This window comes from Haliotis rufescens, unplaced genomic scaffold, assembly GCF_023055435.1.
Source record: "Haliotis rufescens isolate VD_foot unplaced genomic scaffold, xgHalRufe1.0.p SCAF_10, whole genome shotgun sequence".
NCBI lineage: Eukaryota > Metazoa > Mollusca > Gastropoda > Lepetellida > Haliotidae > Haliotis > Haliotis rufescens.
The window spans coordinates 5375450-5393703 of NW_025963780.1; the positions used below are offsets into that span (position 1 = coordinate 5375450).

The window sequence follows — 18254 nt, forward strand, 5'->3', positions numbered from 1 at the left end:
TTGTTTTAATACAATATAAGTATTGTCATTAAAAACTGATCTTTATTTCATGACCATTACAAAGAGTCAGCAAACAGTTCATTTGAGTTCTGATAACATTTTAAAGTATTCAAGGAAGCCATCAAATTAGACGCAGAGGTTTGAAACCGTGAAGAAACATGTGATCTAATTAGATATCCACCACAGTGGAATTGCATGTTCACACACGACAATAGTGTTACAACTACCGATACATTGAACAGAACGTCTCCCGCAAAACTAACCAGATATTGCTGTTTTCAGATGCACAAAGCCCACACCTAACCTTGGTGCTCATAATGAGGTCGCTATACCCCAAAAAGGACTGAACAGGCTTAACTCAAAAAAGGGCTGAACAGTTTTAACGTTAGTTTAAACATCAAAGTGCTATGTCTATCCTACAGCAAGACTCAAAGTAAAAAAATGCTGAATCTGTTTTCCGACAAAGACCTCTCTCTCTCTCTCTCTCTCTCTCTCTCTCTCTCTCTCTCTCTCTCTGTCTCTCTCTCTCTCTCTCACACTCTCTCTCTCTCTCTCTGTTTTGAAATACATCATGACTATGAAGGATATTTTAACTGGCCTTACATGGATATTATTGAGGTAGCACAACATGTGTCACATATAACACATGTATATATTAAAGTATTATAGATATAAGGACCAGTAGAATCGTAATTTGAAGTACAATCGTTTAAAGCTATGACACAGCAGAATAAACCGAATGGGTTCAAATGGGTTCGAATGTCTTGTTACAGCTTTACGCTCTGGAGACACGAACGGTTCAATGCATTTCATTAACCAGATGAAGACGTTCCTTCAAGTTAATAACAGATTTAATGAGAATACGTCAATATTGAATGGCATGCCACAAAACAGATGCAAGGACGACACACTGAATCAATGTAAATGATGCTGACAGCATACACGCGGTACATGGTTTTGGTGTCACAGTACTGGTGTTGGTGTCAACGTTGGAAGTGGTAATGGTCTCTGTAGTCTCCGTCCTGGCTTTTGGCGTAGTTGTAGGCGCAACGGACGGACAGATGTCAGTGACGTTCAACGTGTCGAGGGTAGCTCCCTCAAACACTGAATCCCTGGTACATCCTATCCCGTTTAGGGGGAACTCTGGGAGGAACAAGTTGACAGTGAAGAGCCATGAGATGTCACATCCACAGTAAACGCTGATGTAGAAGAACATGAAGTCAGAACCCATATCTGATTGAAAGGCCTCCAGGGTATCCCGTTCGAGGTTCATTATGGTGCAAGAAAAGATTCGAACATTTTTCATTTCTGTAAAACCATCCAAAGCTAAGGGCTTGAGATTGTCAATTGTTGAATGATATATTTGAAAGGACTCACAGGAAGAAATCTTGTGGAAAGCCTTCGATTCTATAGTTGTGATGTTCGTTGCATAGAAGGTCAGTCCCTCCAAATCAGATATCCCATCAAAAGCAAAAGATTCAATGGTGCCTACAAGTAACTGATAAGTGTTGAGTTTTCCTCCTTTCGCGAAGGTACTCTTTCCGAAGGCAAAGGATTCAACTGTTCTGATATTAGAATGGTGAATGAAGACGTCTATGAGGTTATATGTTCCATTGAATGAATATGACTTCAGGGTTCCGATTGTACAATCAGCTATGTGGATTTGGGTCAGATTTGTAAGGTCCAGAAAGGCATTTTCAGGTATTTCCTCAAGGGTTGACTCTGCTATATTCAAGATTTCCGTCCCTTCGTCAAGAAATGGTAAACAATGAATTTCATCACACACCGTGGTGTGTTTGGACGACTGCAGCACCGTGCAGGTTGACGTGCAGTTGCCTTCCTGTGACGCCACGAGACTAAGTGCATGTAGGACCGAGACAATTGTGACAATCTGGAGAACGAAACATAAAGAAGTTTAAACACAATTCCTTATATGAGTTTTCTTAGTACAGGTATCTTAGTATATTCCAAGGAGACTGGGTTGACTTCATTGCCAATACTTCACAGATTTTTATGCTTTATACCATTTTACTGTCATTACCCATGAATACATACGAACGTTTTCAGGTAATGAGGCAAAGGCGGATACAGCATTTTTTTAAAGGGAAAGGTCCAAAATATCAAAATCCTCTCTCAGTCAGTTTTACTGTCTACAACATACGAGGGCTGGTCAAAAAGTTCTAAGCATGACTAACTTTCAACTATGGGCCATAACAAAGTGAAATAGTCAATGTCGTACATTGCTTGAGCAGTTCATTGCAAGTGTATTTGGTCTGTTGACTCCGTTGTATATTAGTGGCAGACAGTTGAACGTGATTAGGGTCCAAATTGATACAGAAATGGAAAAGAACGAGTACCGAGCAGTCATACAATTTTTAACCTCAGAGAAAAGTACACCTCACGAAATTCATGACCGCATGTGACAAGTGTATGGAGATAAGTGCCCAAGCTATTCCACTGTTAAACGTTGGGCAGCCATGTTTAAGGCTGAGAGAACAAGCCTTGAATGATGTCCCTACGTCTGGACGTCCCTCAATTTCCATCAATGAAGATTCAATCAAGGAGGTAGAAAAACGTGTCAGATAGACGTATTACTATTGCTGAACTGAGGAAGTCACAGGTCTAAACCATGGATTCATTGAAACTATTATTTATGAACATTTACAGATGAATAATATATCTGTCCCTTGGGTGGCAAGTTTATAAATTCTGATCTTAAAGAAAAACAAACTGACATTGCTAAAGAATTTTTTTTTTATTCTGAGCTAATTGATGAGGATTTCGTCAAATTCAAAAGTGATTAATAACGGGTGATGAAACATGGGTCCACCACTATGATACACATTCCACATTAAACGGCAAATTCGTACTTCCAAAATAATGACTTAACTGTTTTCAAAAATAAATTTCCGTAATATGAATTATTAACGAAGGACACCTGTTTTGTTTCGACAGGGTGTTTATCTGTGTAGGTAACGCCATGATGTCTATTCAAGCTAAAAGAGGTTATTAGGTAAAAGTGTGATCGTTCACACAGAGATAAACAGGCTGGCTGCGGGTTCTTTCAAAGATTACCGAGATACTACTGCAAGGCATAATCACAGTTTGACAAGGTCAAAAGTACACAGTTTTGCATTATTGACAGAACCCATGTGCAACACCCTCTCAAAATAGTAAAACATTGTCACAAGCAAGTATAAGTGAGTGACATGTTGAAGTTATATGGACGATACAAAAGAGGTAAATGCAGTTCATGCTTTCCTCCCACATAAAGCTGACACGCCGTGATACAACTGAAATACTGTTCAGAGCGGCGTAAAACACAATTCTTAATTGGCATGGTTCAATGACGTTTGTAACAATGACATAACCTGATATCCAGTTGACAGTAAGTACTCAGACTAAGCCCAGAGTCAAAGTAGACACAATGTATGGATAACAATTTCTTTATTACTGTTAAGGCGACGCTTCGTATAGATCCTTATACCCTTGTCAATTAAGGAAGGATCGATACCGAAACGTCGCCTCTACAGTAATATAGCAGTTGTTGTCCATAAATTATGTCTTATTTGTCATCCGTCAACTTCTATGTAATGCATATGAAATAATTCAAGCCCAGGGCGCGTTTTTTTTAATCACGGAGACTGAGTTTATGAAGCACGGAGACTGCGTTTATGAAGCACGGAGACTGCGTTTATGAAGCACGGAGACTGAGTTTATGAAGCACGGAGACTGAGTTTTTTTAAGCACAGAGGCGGAGTTTTATGAAGCACAGAGACTGAGTTATGAAGCATGGAGACTGCGTTTATGAAGCACAGAGACTGAGTTTATGAAGCACAGAGGTGGAGTTTTATGAAGCACGGAGACTGAGTTTATGAAGCACAGAGACTGAGTTTATGAAGCACAGAGGCGGAGTTTTATGAAGCACGGAGACTGAGTTTATGAAGCACAGAGGCGGAGTTTTGTGAAGCAAGAAGCCTGTGGATGTGAACAAAGGAAACTGGCAAAGAGCACTAACTTCATGTTGCGTTAAAACTGGACGTATTTACTTCTAAACATTTGATCAACATGCGTCGGGTCCATGCCCTTATCGTATCCTGTTCGTAAAGCAACATCTCCGAACACCCACCTGGACACCTGGACACTCAGCATATCCCCATCACACATTGGGTAGAGTCTAATCCTAAACAATAAATGTACCCGCTAACAGAAACTGATTTGACCTGAGTTCTGATAGACCAACGCTTAGTCTCTGAAAATATATAATTTTGATGGAAACAAAAAACTCAATTTAAATTGAAAAAGAGCTCCAGTGAGATGGGAGATTCAGAAGCCGTCTAAGATCTAGACTAAACATTGGGAATAAAACATTACAATAAGGGCTGGGCTGATATGCAAATAATATGGTCCAGGGCTGGGAGACAATCAAGAATTTACAGTTTATGTCGCTACCTTTAACCATGTAATAATTCGTCAACCACATTTCTCATTTAGTTATAGTGACCGCGTTCCCACTGAAAACGTAAAAGAGAAGTGAACTGTGTGAAAATAATATCAACAATGATAGGCTGTTATGCCATTACGATTGTGACGTCATATAAATAAGGACACAGCTTACAACCTCACGAGACTTGCTTATCTTGAACCATATGGATTTACATTAACAGTTATACACAGTCATACACACCTTGTCGGAATTCATCTGATGGTATGAAATGGAGACAAACGACGTCCACTTGAAATGTCGACATGCATTTATGCACAGTACAATGTGTCCGTTAATAAACAAGTGTTGTTCTTTACGAAGCCAACGGTTGAACACTCCTCATAACAGCCCAAAAGGCTTATCTTATCTTCGAGGGCACTTGTAGAACTGCTGCTACTACTACTAAGTTCGTCGTTTAATGCCGCACTCAGGAATATTCCAACTATATGACAGTGGGCTGTAAATAAGCGAGCCTGGGTCAGACAATCCAGTTATTGACATCATGAGCATGTATCTACACAACAGGGATACGATGACATGCATCAACCAAGTCCACTTCAGACCACCTGAATCCCGTTATATTAGTCGCCTCCTACGACAAACATGGGTTGCTGAAGGTCAATTCTAATCCGGATCTTCACGGATCTAATACTAAGTACAACTACCGATAATTATGATACTGATGATGATGAGGGGGTGGGGGGGAGGGGGGGGGGGGTGGGGGGGGGGGGGGGGGGGGGGGGGTGGAGGGGTGGAGGAGGAGGAGATATAATTATAGTCAACTGTTAAACTGTAATTAGATGTGCTGTGTAATGTAATATAATTAGATTAGATATGAAAATATGTGTTGCACTACTAATACTATAACTACTACTTCTACTACTAGTACTGCTGCTGCTGCTGCTACTACTACTACTATATATATGCCCCTATTTTGAAGAATGGCTTAGGTTTGACCGATACCAGATGAAACGTTGCTGGTATAACACTGTATGTTTCTCACGGAATATGATACAAAGAGTGAGTGAGTGAGTTGGGTTTAACGCCGCTTTAAACAGTATTCCAGTTATATCACGGCGTGTCAGCTCAATGTTGGAGGAAAGCCCGAAGTGATGCAGACAGACAAACATACAGACAGATAGTTTTTTTAAGTCTCACCATATTTTTACATATGAAACATTATATAATGTGATATGCAGGTCTTAGACGTTTACCACGTTGATGAAACTAGCCAGCTTGGGGATAGTGCTGACAAATCTAGAAACATAATCGGGGCGAACCGGGATTCGAACCCACAAAATCATACCAGTAGCAGAGGAAGCATACGAATGGTTATTGAAATACATATTTCCATGATATGCATGTAGTTACAAAAACGTCGGGGCGGTCGGGTAGCCCAGTGGTTAAAGCGCTCGCTCGTCACGTCGAAAACCCGGGGTCGATTCCCGACATGGGTACAATGTGTGAAGCCCATTTCTAGTGTCCTCCGCGGTGATATTGCTGGAATATTGCTAAAAGCGGCGTAAAACCATACTCACTCACTCACTCACTACAAATACGTCATTGGATGATCGAGTGTTACTTCGATGTACGAGGGGCGTTCAATAAGTTTTGCAACTCACAGACTATCTTTGCGGTTTTATTTTTCAATATAATCTCCATTCACCTCAATACACTTACTCCATTTGTCCCTCAAGCTTTTAATACCACTTTTATAGAAATCCGCAGATTGGCCCTCAAACCACGCCTCTGTGGCAGCCTTTATGTCCTCGTCATCCTCGAAGCGTCTTCCACGTAGGGCAGATTTCATTTGCCGGAACAGGAAATAGTCACTGGGGGCTTAGTCTGGGCTGTAGAGTGGGTGATTTAACTGTCCGACAAGTGTATGAGTTTAAAAAATGTGTATTTTAAAATGATATATATAATTAGCAGTGCTTAGGTATTGTGTAGGTGTATATAAGAATCGTTTATGCGCGAGATTTGGCGATTGGTTTAAATTTCATTTTATCATACACCTATCAATGTAATGAGGGGTTTTGCATGTGCGATAGAGCCGACACAGAGATGGTCATATCCCAGCAGGTGTAATAACCCGACCTGTATTCCACCCTCCTTCGAGCTGCGTTGTTATGACTTGTCAATGTATTTGTAATGGGCGATCAATTTCAGGTGGTAAGAAATTGGAGTTACCTCCCTTCGACCGTCGTCTGCTCCGGCAACCTTTCCCGTGACAATCTCTTCCAAACAAGTTGAAATGTATTACATTCACTTGTAAATAGATGCATTTTACGCTTTTATGTTATGGTATATGATTTATAGAATAACCCACGAGGTACGAGTGATTACGGAAAATTTGTCACGAGTGAAATTAATGTTTTAAGTTCCGAGCTTTAGCGAGAAACCTACAACATTAATTTCACGTGTGACATATTTTCTTTATTAGTCGTACCGAGTGGGTTATTCTATTTATTATTCATAATCATATTAAAGACGTTTCAAGGAAATAAAACTGTCGCCGATCAAGAATCAGCTGTTTTGTATCAATCCGCATGTGAAAAAACACTGTCCATTCAATCCAATCGCATTACTCAATTAACGTGTTGCTACGCGTGAAAAATATAGATTTGTTAAAAACTATAAAGATCAAGTTATTGCAGTTATATTTCTGTCCGATTTACACAGCGTACACTATATCTAGCATTGATAAAGAAGACAAGTTTCAAAAAAAGGTTCAGGTTTTTAATCAAGGCTTGTTTTGACAAGATCTCCTCACTGACAGACAGTCCCCGTCGTGCATCGGCAGATACATGCATTTCACATTGAGAAGAGGAAACACGGAAAACCTGTCATTTTTGTATGTGTCATTTGAAAAAAATGTCAAAACCTATAACAACAACATAGACGGAATGTACATCAGTCTTGTTTGTTTGAGAAAAGTTACGAAAAGATGGTAAACTTTGAAAAGTACGATTGCTGTCACAGTGTCGGAATGAATGACCCGACTTGACCCAGATATGAGACATCCGAAACCAGGAATGACAAGAGAACCAGCGTTACAGTTTAATCCGGACAACAAGTTTAATGAACATCGTGTGTGATTTGAAGTGTGACTGATGGGAAACATGTTCATGTGGGATTTTAGGAGGACTTGTAAAACGCATTTGTGTGGTGGACACAGATGGCGGGACCCGTGAAGATTCCGGGGTAGAATAGGTCTTTGGCAACCCATGCTTGCCGTAAAAGGTGACTATGCTTGTCGTAAAAGGCGACTAACGGGATCGGGTGATCAGGCTCGCTTACTTGGTTGATGCATGTCATCGATCCCAATTGGGTGGATCGATGCTCATGATATTAATCACTGGATTGTCTGGTCCAGATTCGATTATTTACAGACCGCCGTCATATAGCTGGAATATTGCCGAGTGCGGCGTTAAACAACAATTAACAAAACAAAACAAAAAAACACAGATGGCTGAAGTTTGTTGATATTTTGATGTGATTCATAATAGTCAAATACCTGTTAATAGACTAACACGGTATCTGGAGACTTGGAGCCAAGCTGTCCGCAAATACGGAGTTCATTTAGTTCAATGTCGGACACAGGATCATCTCGCTGGGGTAAGTTTTCTTTTCCTTGTGTTTTTAATTATTTTGTTTTGATTTCAAAACCTCTCCGAGTTCAGCAAAGTGCATCCATTTCGCAATCAGATGCTTGGTAATCATGTTGCTAAGATAACACTCCATGCTACCCTTGATCTCCTTCAAAGTAGACAGTTCGAATTCTGAACTGTCTGATGTGCATGCCGAAATGATAAATTTGCAAAGAATAATGTTTAGTTGCACCTTTCCTGTGTCATTAACCCTCATAGTCACATGGTGCCCGGACGTCAGTCAGCCCGCATACCGCTAAGCGCCCTACTGTGCCGACGTAACGGTTACGAAAACCTAAACATTGTATAAAAAAGTTTCACGTTCTTATATAATTATTTCTTCACATAACGTTACAAAATTCTACGAAATAGTGTATCTTTATGATGTCTTCGGAAAGTCTAAATGTTGTTGCAAAATAAATTTGTTTTTATTCTCATGCCATCGTTGAAAGTGTGAGTAGTCTTATTTTTCGTGTTTTTGTTACCTGTAAAAATTTGTGAACTAAGTTCATGTCAACTTGTCAACTTTAGTCTTGTTCATTGTGTTTTCATTTTCATTGGCAGTTATCAATGTCATCATCGTTCACAAAGGCAAACCTGTCTATACAAACCCTTTTTTTTGGATTCGGGTGGTCGAAAAATTCATCACACAGCAAGCCCTCTAACACAGACGCAAACCAGGACTTGGTGGTGATGATCTTGGCGCCCTAGAAACAGTTTCTGGCAACATCACAAACTGAATCTTGGAACTTCAATCTGGCTATATGCAGTTTTGACAACAAAGACATTAAATGTGTTCAGAGGTTGAATTATACGAATAACTCTTCATGTCAGTCAGATCTCCGTCCGCTTCAACGAGGTCATTTACTTCGACAGGTGTCAAATGGTCAGCCATGTTTGTTTACAAACGGGGACGTAGTTTTGGTGTTTACTGTAAAATGAAAATCATGTGAAATAAATTAAAAAATAATAATGTGAAATCATGTTGTTAATATGAAACTATGTGTCTTGTCTTAAAAATCTCGAATCAGTGAGATTCTAGCACGTAAAACATCTGAAGGGAAAGGCGTGGATTTGAGAATGAATGGGATGAGAAAAAAATAGTTCCGTTGTCCAGTGAAAATTGATCTTTGTTCAACTGACCAATCAGCTTCGAGAATCACTAATTGCACACTTTGCAAATATCAAAAAGTTATAACACTGCATATTTGAGCCCATATGGGTAATGAAAAAAGGTTATTATATGTCATTTTTCAAATCATACCTCATATCAACACTTGACCCCATTATCACCCATATCAGCCGGTTACTATCAAGGGTTAACATGGAGTATGATATGAAAACCGCCATATAATGACCTGAAAGTGTCGAGTCAGCGCATGTGCTATATCAATGTGCTTTATCTTTTCATATTTTTAGTCAACAGTATTAGTACATTCCCTTCTCAACTTTTAAAAGGGATATCCCAAGTGTCCACGGTGGGACCGAATGCGACATGCACAGTTTGCTTTCGATTGGATATGTTGTCATACGAAAAGCATTAAATTATGTCATTTCCAACATCATTTCAGGTCAAAATACATACAGTTGAATCTATGGATAAAGAGAAAACTTCATTTGACACCCGTGAAGATCCGGGTTAGAACTGTCCTTCAACAAATCATGTTTGTTTGTTTGTTGTTTAACGCCGCACACAGCAATATTCCAGCTATATGACGGCGGTCTGTAAATAATCGAATCTGGACCAGACAATCCAGTGATTGATATCATGAGCATTGATCCACCCAATTGGGATCGATGACATGCATCAACCAAGTCAGCGAGCCTGACCACCCGATCCCGTTGGTCGCCTTTTACGACAAGCATGGGTTGCTGAAGACCTATTCTACCCCATCTTCCCGAGGCAAGAGAGTTAACTGACTATAAAAGTCCAGTTTCCACCATTGCCGAACTAGGCTGGTATTATGGAGTTACATTTTGGCTGGACTAACGAGTCTATGCATAGTCCAATCAAAATCGCGCATCGAAATCCGGTTCGTAAAGTGTCATGCGGATGTCGGTCGACTGCAGGATTTACAAAGCATGTGTACCGCTTATAACTCGTTGTCAACAGATATTTTCTAAATCTTTTATGTTTTTAATCAAGGTGCTCACGTGATTTGATGCACTTCGCGATGTAAGACTCGTTTTATCACAATATAGATTATTCATTATCGATCAGATCGTCTTGACAGGGCGCCGCCATTTTGTTTTGTAACATAATGATGATATATATAATTTATTTGTTTCTCTGACCGCGCGTTGTACATGGGTACCCAGTAGAGACGGTGCCTAATGAAATATATACCTGTTCCTCGTAAACCCGGATACTCACTGCTAGGAGTTATTCAATAACCCTGATTCGTTAATCCAGAAATGGCGGAGGAAAGGAAGCAGCCTGACTTACAGGTATCATTGGGCTAGCCTTGAATGCTGGCAGACCGCCTCCGTGGTGTAGTGGTAGAGCGTCCGCCCGGAGAGCGGAAGGTCCGGGATTCGATCCCCGACCGCGTCATACCAAAAGACGTTAAAAGATGGTACTTGTTGTTACCATGTCTGGCGCTCGGCATTTAGGGGCTAAAACAAGGACTGGTCGGCTCGGAGTCAGTATACTGTGTCTGAGTGGGGTATTCATGTTAAACTGCGGCATGGTATCTCAGTGAGCTAGCACTATAAACCGGCATCAGTCCGGACTAGTACAAGCAGCCACACACATACACACGTACATGCACGTCGCTATATAAGTGCAATAATCTTGGACGCGACGTTAAACCCTATTTCGGCTCACCTCACCTTGAATGCTGGCACCGAGAACAATGGGGAGTTGGTACTTGGGATGCCAGCGTGACATTTCGATAGCGAGGTCTGCATATTTGACATGTTTGTCCTGAATCTTGTCAATCACATTAGTGTCAAATGGGACAGAAACTTCAACAATATAAATGATTTCATTGGATGTACCAAAAAGGACAAAATCAGGTTTGTTGGCCTGGATACGTCTGGTGTTGTATTAATTAATATTATTAATTTAAAATATAAAATGCAGCAAAGTGGGTTTGGGTGATCCTGGCACAGTCAGGTTGGTCAGGCTTATCATCAGCTCGGGGCCCTTGCCCCCTCTACACGCAACCCAGACATCGAATGGGACTTCTTCCAGGAAGCGCTGACGAATTAAACCCACCAAGAACCTTTCGGAGAATGTGCAGCCTTCTGCATAACCCAGATCTTCTAAACACAATGCACATTAGCTCGATGCAGTGGTCGTTCAGATAGCCTCTCCTTGAAAAACTGAGCCCTGGCCGATTTGATATGGCACTTCGCTTTGTTGACACTCATTTCTGTACCGTCCAGCACCCCGGAACCGTCAACAAAAACAACATTGACATTGACATTATGTCCCACATCCTGGGCTCGTGTAAGAAAACCGCCTTGTTTTCATCATGAGCCTTGACATGCTTCACAAGAGGATCATCAAGACAAATAAATGTGCGCAAACGTATAATATAAATCTATCATGTAAGAGCCTCAAAAGGGTCTAACGGGATCTGGTGGTCAGGCTCGCTTACTTGGTTGATGCATGTCATCGGTCCCAATTGCGTGGATCAATGCTCATGATGTCAATCACTTGATTGTCTGGTCCAGACTCGATTATTTACAGACCGCCGTCATATAGCTGGAATATTGCTGAGTGAGGCGTTAAACAACAAACAAACAAAACGTTAATCAAACCACGTCTTCCCATTATAATTGGTAAATATATATGTATGTGACGTGACTTCATTTATACATCTGCTGCCACTTTATTACAGCAATGGTGTCAATGAACTTATGGGACACAGATGGTGAGGTTGTTGTATCACTTACAGTATGAAAGCTGGAATATCAATTTTCAATGCCAGACTGTTAATAACGCATACCAAGTATCGACAAACTACTGAATCACCACTGTCAGATTTCAATAGTCTCACGTGTCACCCATAATCTACTGGTCTGTTGGTGAGTTCACGTGGATTTAACACTTGAAAAGCAGCCAAATACGTTTAGTTGTTAGTCATGAATTGTGGAGGGACTGGCTGTTCTTCCAAAGTAGACACAACTTATGGATAACAATTTCTTCAATACTGTAAGGCGACGTTTCGGTATAGATCCTGATATTTTTTTATACCGTTATAAAGCAAGACTAAATGAGGAACATTGTACAGAATATATATTGTACTTTGGAGGATTGACAGTAGAGGATTCACAGCAACACCAATTGCATATATGAGTGGGATGCCATGAGTAGGTAATGACAACAGAAGGACACTGATAATCCTCCACCTATATATTCTGTACAATGTTCCTCATTCAGTCTTGTTTGACAAGGTATAAGGTTCTGTACCGAAACGTCGCCTTTACACCATTAAAGAAGTTGTTATCCATAAATTGTGACTTCTTTGTCATCCGTCAACTTCTATATAAGTAATGCCTTTCAAACAATTCATCTGTCTCTTCTTCCCAAGGAGTGGTATAGTATCGGAGTAAAAGATGCAAAAGATCTTATTGTGATGAGGTGATGTCATTGTATATCTAAAGGTTCTCCTCGTCTTTTCTGCCTTGGTGATTACAAAGAGGGTACATTACGACTGTTTTCTCTTATATGGGGAATAACTGAGTTTTATTGGTCTGTATTGTCATTAGACGTTTCCCATTAAAAAAAACCCAATAAACAAAAGTGATGAATACTATTATCACTTTCGCTTTATGTGAGGTGAGGTACATGTTGGGTTTAACGTCGCGTCCAAGATTATTGCACTTTAAAGCGACGTGCATGCACGTGTGTGTGTGTGTGTGTGTGTGTGTGTGTGTGTGTGTGTGTGTCTTGCTGCTTGTACTAGTCCGGACTGATGCCGATTTATATATAGTGCTAGCACACTCAGATACCATGCCGCAGTTTAACATGAATACACCACTCAGATCTAGACATAGTATACTCAGAGCCGACCAGTCCTTGTTTTAGCCCCTTAATGCCGAGCGCCAGACAGGGTAACAACAAGTACCATCTTTTAACGTCGTTTGGTATGACGCAGCCGGGGATGAAACACCCTTGAATTATTTGCGAAAAGTTATTGAGCCGCTGTTTGAGCACACTTGAAATAACACTTACATTATAACAGCGATACTGATTCATTCTGTGATATTTGATTAATATAGATCTGTCATACAATTTTCCAGCTTTAATCGAACCAAGCCGCGCTCTCACGAACATATCCGGGGCAGAACATGTACAGATCTTCAGCAACCCATGCTTGCCGTAAAAGGCGACTTTGCTTGTCGTAAAAGGCGACTATGCTTGTCGTAAAAGGCGACTAACGGGATCGGGTGGGGTCAGGATCGCTGACTTGGTTGATGTATATCATCGATCCCAATTGCGTGGATCGATGCTCATGATGTCAATCACTGGATTATTTACAGACCGTCGTCATATAGCTGGAATATTGCTGAGTGCGGCGTTAAACAACAAACAAACAAATAAACAAACAATCTCACGAACAGAATACGGATATAGGTCTGTACACATCGTCCGCGTCACTGTCTTTTTCGATACATAGTGTAATGTTTTAACAAGTTATATTACCAGCAAACACTGTTGATATTGCTAGTGATAGAGGAGTTGTCGGGTAGTCTAGTGGTTAAAGCGTTCGCTCGTCACGCCCAGGTTCGATTCCCCACATTGCTACATTGTATGATGCCCATTTTCTCGTGTCCCTCGTTGTGTTATCGCAGGGATATTGCTAAAAGCGTCTCAATATCATTCTCCCTCAGCCACCAGTAAAACTGACTGTTTTCTTCTGGCGATTTGGGGCGGTCGGGAAGCCTACTGGTTACAGCGTTCGCTCGTCACGCCGAAGACCCGGGTTCGATTCCCGACACGGGTACAATGTGTGAAGCCGTGATATTGCTGGAATATTGCTAAAAGCGGCGTAAAACCATTCTCACTCACTCACTCTGGCGATCTTGACGTTCTGGGAGCAACGAACAAAGAAGGTGGCGAGTGTCAGGAGCATCATTGTGCAACGTACATATCTCACTGTGGGATGGAACGTTTTCTGAAATTATATTGATTAATCACCTCTGCTGATGAAAAATTGTGACAAAAATGTCTCACAGAACAAATGTTCTTGTCATCTGCCTGATTTGATATAGCGGAACATTGATCAGTTTTGTATTGTAGTTTTCATGAATATAATGTAGCTCTGTACCAGCTATCTGAAACATGTAATTGCCATTTGAAACTGGACATGTTATTCCTCCCCTATAAATACTGAGAGAGACGAATAAGGGAACAATGGAAACTATAGGTAAATTAGCTTTACTTGCAGTACATTGAATAGCGCGCATACAAATTCAACACATGTCAGAATCAAATATCTAGATGTGTTTGTGTGCCTTGTTTCATTACGATCAATACATACGTACATGTTGATAAAAATGAGATATGATATATGAGAATTATCCTGTATGTTCCTGTGGTTTTTCAGGTTAACAATTGTCTTACATGTGCATGTGTGTGTGACGGCTGTATGAGTGTGGAAACGCTCACAACTCTTGGTGTATATATACATATAATTTATATATATGACACCAGGAGTTGTGAGCGTGTCCTCACTAATATATATATATATATATATATATATATATATATATATATATATATATATATTGTTTTCTCCTTAGGTATTGTTTTTCTGTTGGATCGACTCTGCTAAGATTTCTTATGAATAAGGAAAAGGTGTTGTCACTTCTATTTATTACTATATATATATGTATGATACTAAATAGAAGCGACAACACATTTTCCTTATTCATTAGATATCTAAGCAGAATCGATCCAACATAAAAAAAATACCTGTCATATATCGGTCCCAACCGAGGAAGAAATCTGCCAAAACATGCATCAATACTATCAACTTTTGACTTGACTCTTAAACCTAAGACATGTCCATTCATCTTTTGTACTGGATTCCAAGGATCCAGACAAATCCGTAAAAAGAGAGACATTTTGCTGCGTCCATCAAATAAGAGCACCATCAAATCCCTGTCTCTAGGCTGAACCATAATCCTCAATGCGATGATCAAGGCAGTGCTTTCTACCAATTCACAGAAAGCATTTCTAAAAAATCCAAAAGATTTGCTTGAAACTTGGCAGTCGCAGAGAAGAAACACGTTCAATTATGTCAACACATTTGATTTTTCAACTTTGTACAACACTATCCCACACGACAAACTCTACAATCCTTGATCCATGCTACATTTGTCACTTAACGTGGTGAGCATAGATATATAGAGGTTATCACGCGAGTGTGTTTGGGGATGGTAAATATCCTGGATTAGGAATAAACATGTATTTAGCGAGCCTTGGCGAGCTAAATACATAGTGTTTATTCCTAATACAGGATATTTACCATCCCCAAAGACACAAGCGTGATAACCTCTTTATCATATAATGTCATTCTTTAATTCTGTGCTTCAAAATCGCTTTCCCTCTCTCACAATCATTACCGAAACATTGCGAGTTTTCCTGGAATGCGCGCATTAATATTTATTACGTCAGAGGGTAAGTGATGTGTCAGTCGGACAGTGACAGTAGCAAATATAGTTCCAACTGAAATCTATTTCTTATGCAGTGGCGAAGCAACATATACGCAAAACAACAATTGTTTTTAATTACCTTTCGCGGCAATCCATCGGTCTGTCCACTAGAGTAACTGCCCTTTGTCAAAGGGAAGCTACTCTAACCCTAGTCTATGAGACGTCACGGCCACGGTCAGACGTTGTTGACAGTCGGTCTGTCCTGTCATAACGTTAAGAAGTGTAGTCAGATGTACACACAGCGACAAAACGAAACAAGGTAACAATTCAAATAAATTTCGGCCAAATCCAACTATTTTAATTTGTGGAAAAGGTTTCAAGCCGCAGAGATCTACAAGCACAGATATGGCTACTGATCCCGCTTGGCTAGGGCTAGTGCCCTCGCAAAATTGTTTCGAAATTTATATCTCGAAAGTTGCCAAAACTTATGAAATGCCTTAGCGACGACACATTTAGACACTGATTTTAAGTATATTAGACAGTTCTTTTGCTTATGATAGCAATTATCTCTGTAGTTTATCCAGATTCTCGATGGTTAATTCTGACTCGATTGCCGAATGACCAGGGCGACGCCATGTTTGTTTATAAACACAAAAAGTAGTCCCTATTTGACCTTTGATATTTGCATCTCTATCCGCATATGACCCCAACGGATATCGTTTTATCCGTTGGCTTTATCCTGCCGAGAAACCTACCCATTATATGATAAAGCTACATATCTATCTTAAGAAGTTCAGAACAGTGTTTCAAAAATTATCAGCAGATGTCATCTGAAGTTTACTGATAAAACAATATGTGAAATGCTGGACCTCCTCATAGATAGCATGTACATGTATGTAAAATCTGAATGTTGTATTTTTATTTTGGCGTTACACAAAAAAATAATAAACAAAACAAATCACAACTCCTTACTCAATGGCAAGACACTGTGTGAGGTGCCTTGCTTCTCTCGAGCAGTTACCTGCCGATACTTTCCTCAAACCTCTGGTGTCGTCACTGACTTCCGATGATATATATATTTCATATATATAAGGCCTTAATTGTGTGCTTCTGACGTCCGATGGAATCTCGGCAGATAGTCGAGACTGATCTTTCTGTCGTTGACGTTTTGAATAACGAATAGATGATGTAGATATTATGAGTGCATGGTGCTCCGAGGGATTAGTGGGAAACAATAACACGATGACGCTTTTTGGAGAACCCTATGTTCGAGTTCGATTTCATTGCGTAGAGAGAAGTATCCTGGGATGGCTTTTGTATGTGGCAGGTGGGTACATCATTGTGAACATCCCTTGAACATACTTGCTGAATGTTAGGGGCAGACATACATCACGTACGTAACACGCTCAGACATTCGTCACAAGACACATTCAGACATACGTCACGTAAAACACTAAGACGTTCATCACATGCTAGTATCACAATGTAGGCAAAGTGCACTGTAGGCGATAGTAGACTCCACCGTCAGACATTCATAACGTAACACACTCAGACATTCATCACGTAACACACTCAGACATTCGTTACGTAACACACTCAGACATTCATCACGTAACACACTCAAACATTCATCGCGTACACAATCAGACATTCATCACGTAACACACTCAGACATTCGTCACATAACACACTCAGACATTCGTCACGTTACACACTCAGACATTCATCATGTAACACACTCAGACATTCGTCACGTAACACAATCAGACATTCATCACGTAACACTCTCAGACATCCATCACGTAACACACTCAGACATTCATCACGTAACATACTCAGACATTCATCACGTAATACACTCAGACATTCATCACGTAACATACTCAGACATTCATCACGTAACACACTCAGACATTCATCACGTAATACACTCAGACATTCATCGCGCACACAATCAGACATCCACCACGTCACATACTCAGACATTCATCGCGTAACACACTCAAACATTCATCGCGTACACAATCAGACATTCATCACGTAACACACTCAAACATTCATCGCGTACACAATCAGACATCCACCACGTAACACACTCAAACATTCATCGCGTACACAATCAGACATCCACCACGTAACATACTCAGACATTCATCACGTAACACACTCAAACATTCATCGCGTAACATACTTAGACATTCGTCACGTAACATACTCAGACATCCACCACGTAACACACTCAAACATTCATCGCGTACACAATCAGACATTCACCACGTAACGCACTCAGACATTCATCACGTAACACACTCAGACATTCGTCACGTAACATACTCAGACATTCATCACGTAACACACTCAGACATTCATCACGTAACACACTCAAACATTCATCGCGTAACACTCAGACATTCGTCACGTAACATACTCAGACATTCATCACGTAACACTCAGACATTCATCGCGTACACAATCAAACATTCATCACGTAACATACTCAGACATTC

At 40.3% G+C, this 18254-nt stretch overlaps 1 protein-coding gene across 1 annotated transcript; it reads right to left on the reverse strand.

Moving 5' to 3' along the window:
* Positions 1 to 33: 33 nt before the first annotated feature.
* On the reverse strand, positions 34 to 4838 carry LOC124148017. The gene is made up of 2 exons (XM_046518944.2): positions 4688 to 4838; positions 34 to 1891 (listed from the first exon to the last, which is right to left on the reverse strand). Exons 1-2 carry the CDS (start codon positions 4700 to 4702, stop codon positions 866 to 868), a joined length of 1041 nt encoding a protein of 346 aa, XP_046374900.2. The 5' UTR covers positions 4703 to 4838; the 3' UTR covers positions 34 to 865.
* Positions 4839 to 18254: the final 13416 nt, after the last annotated feature.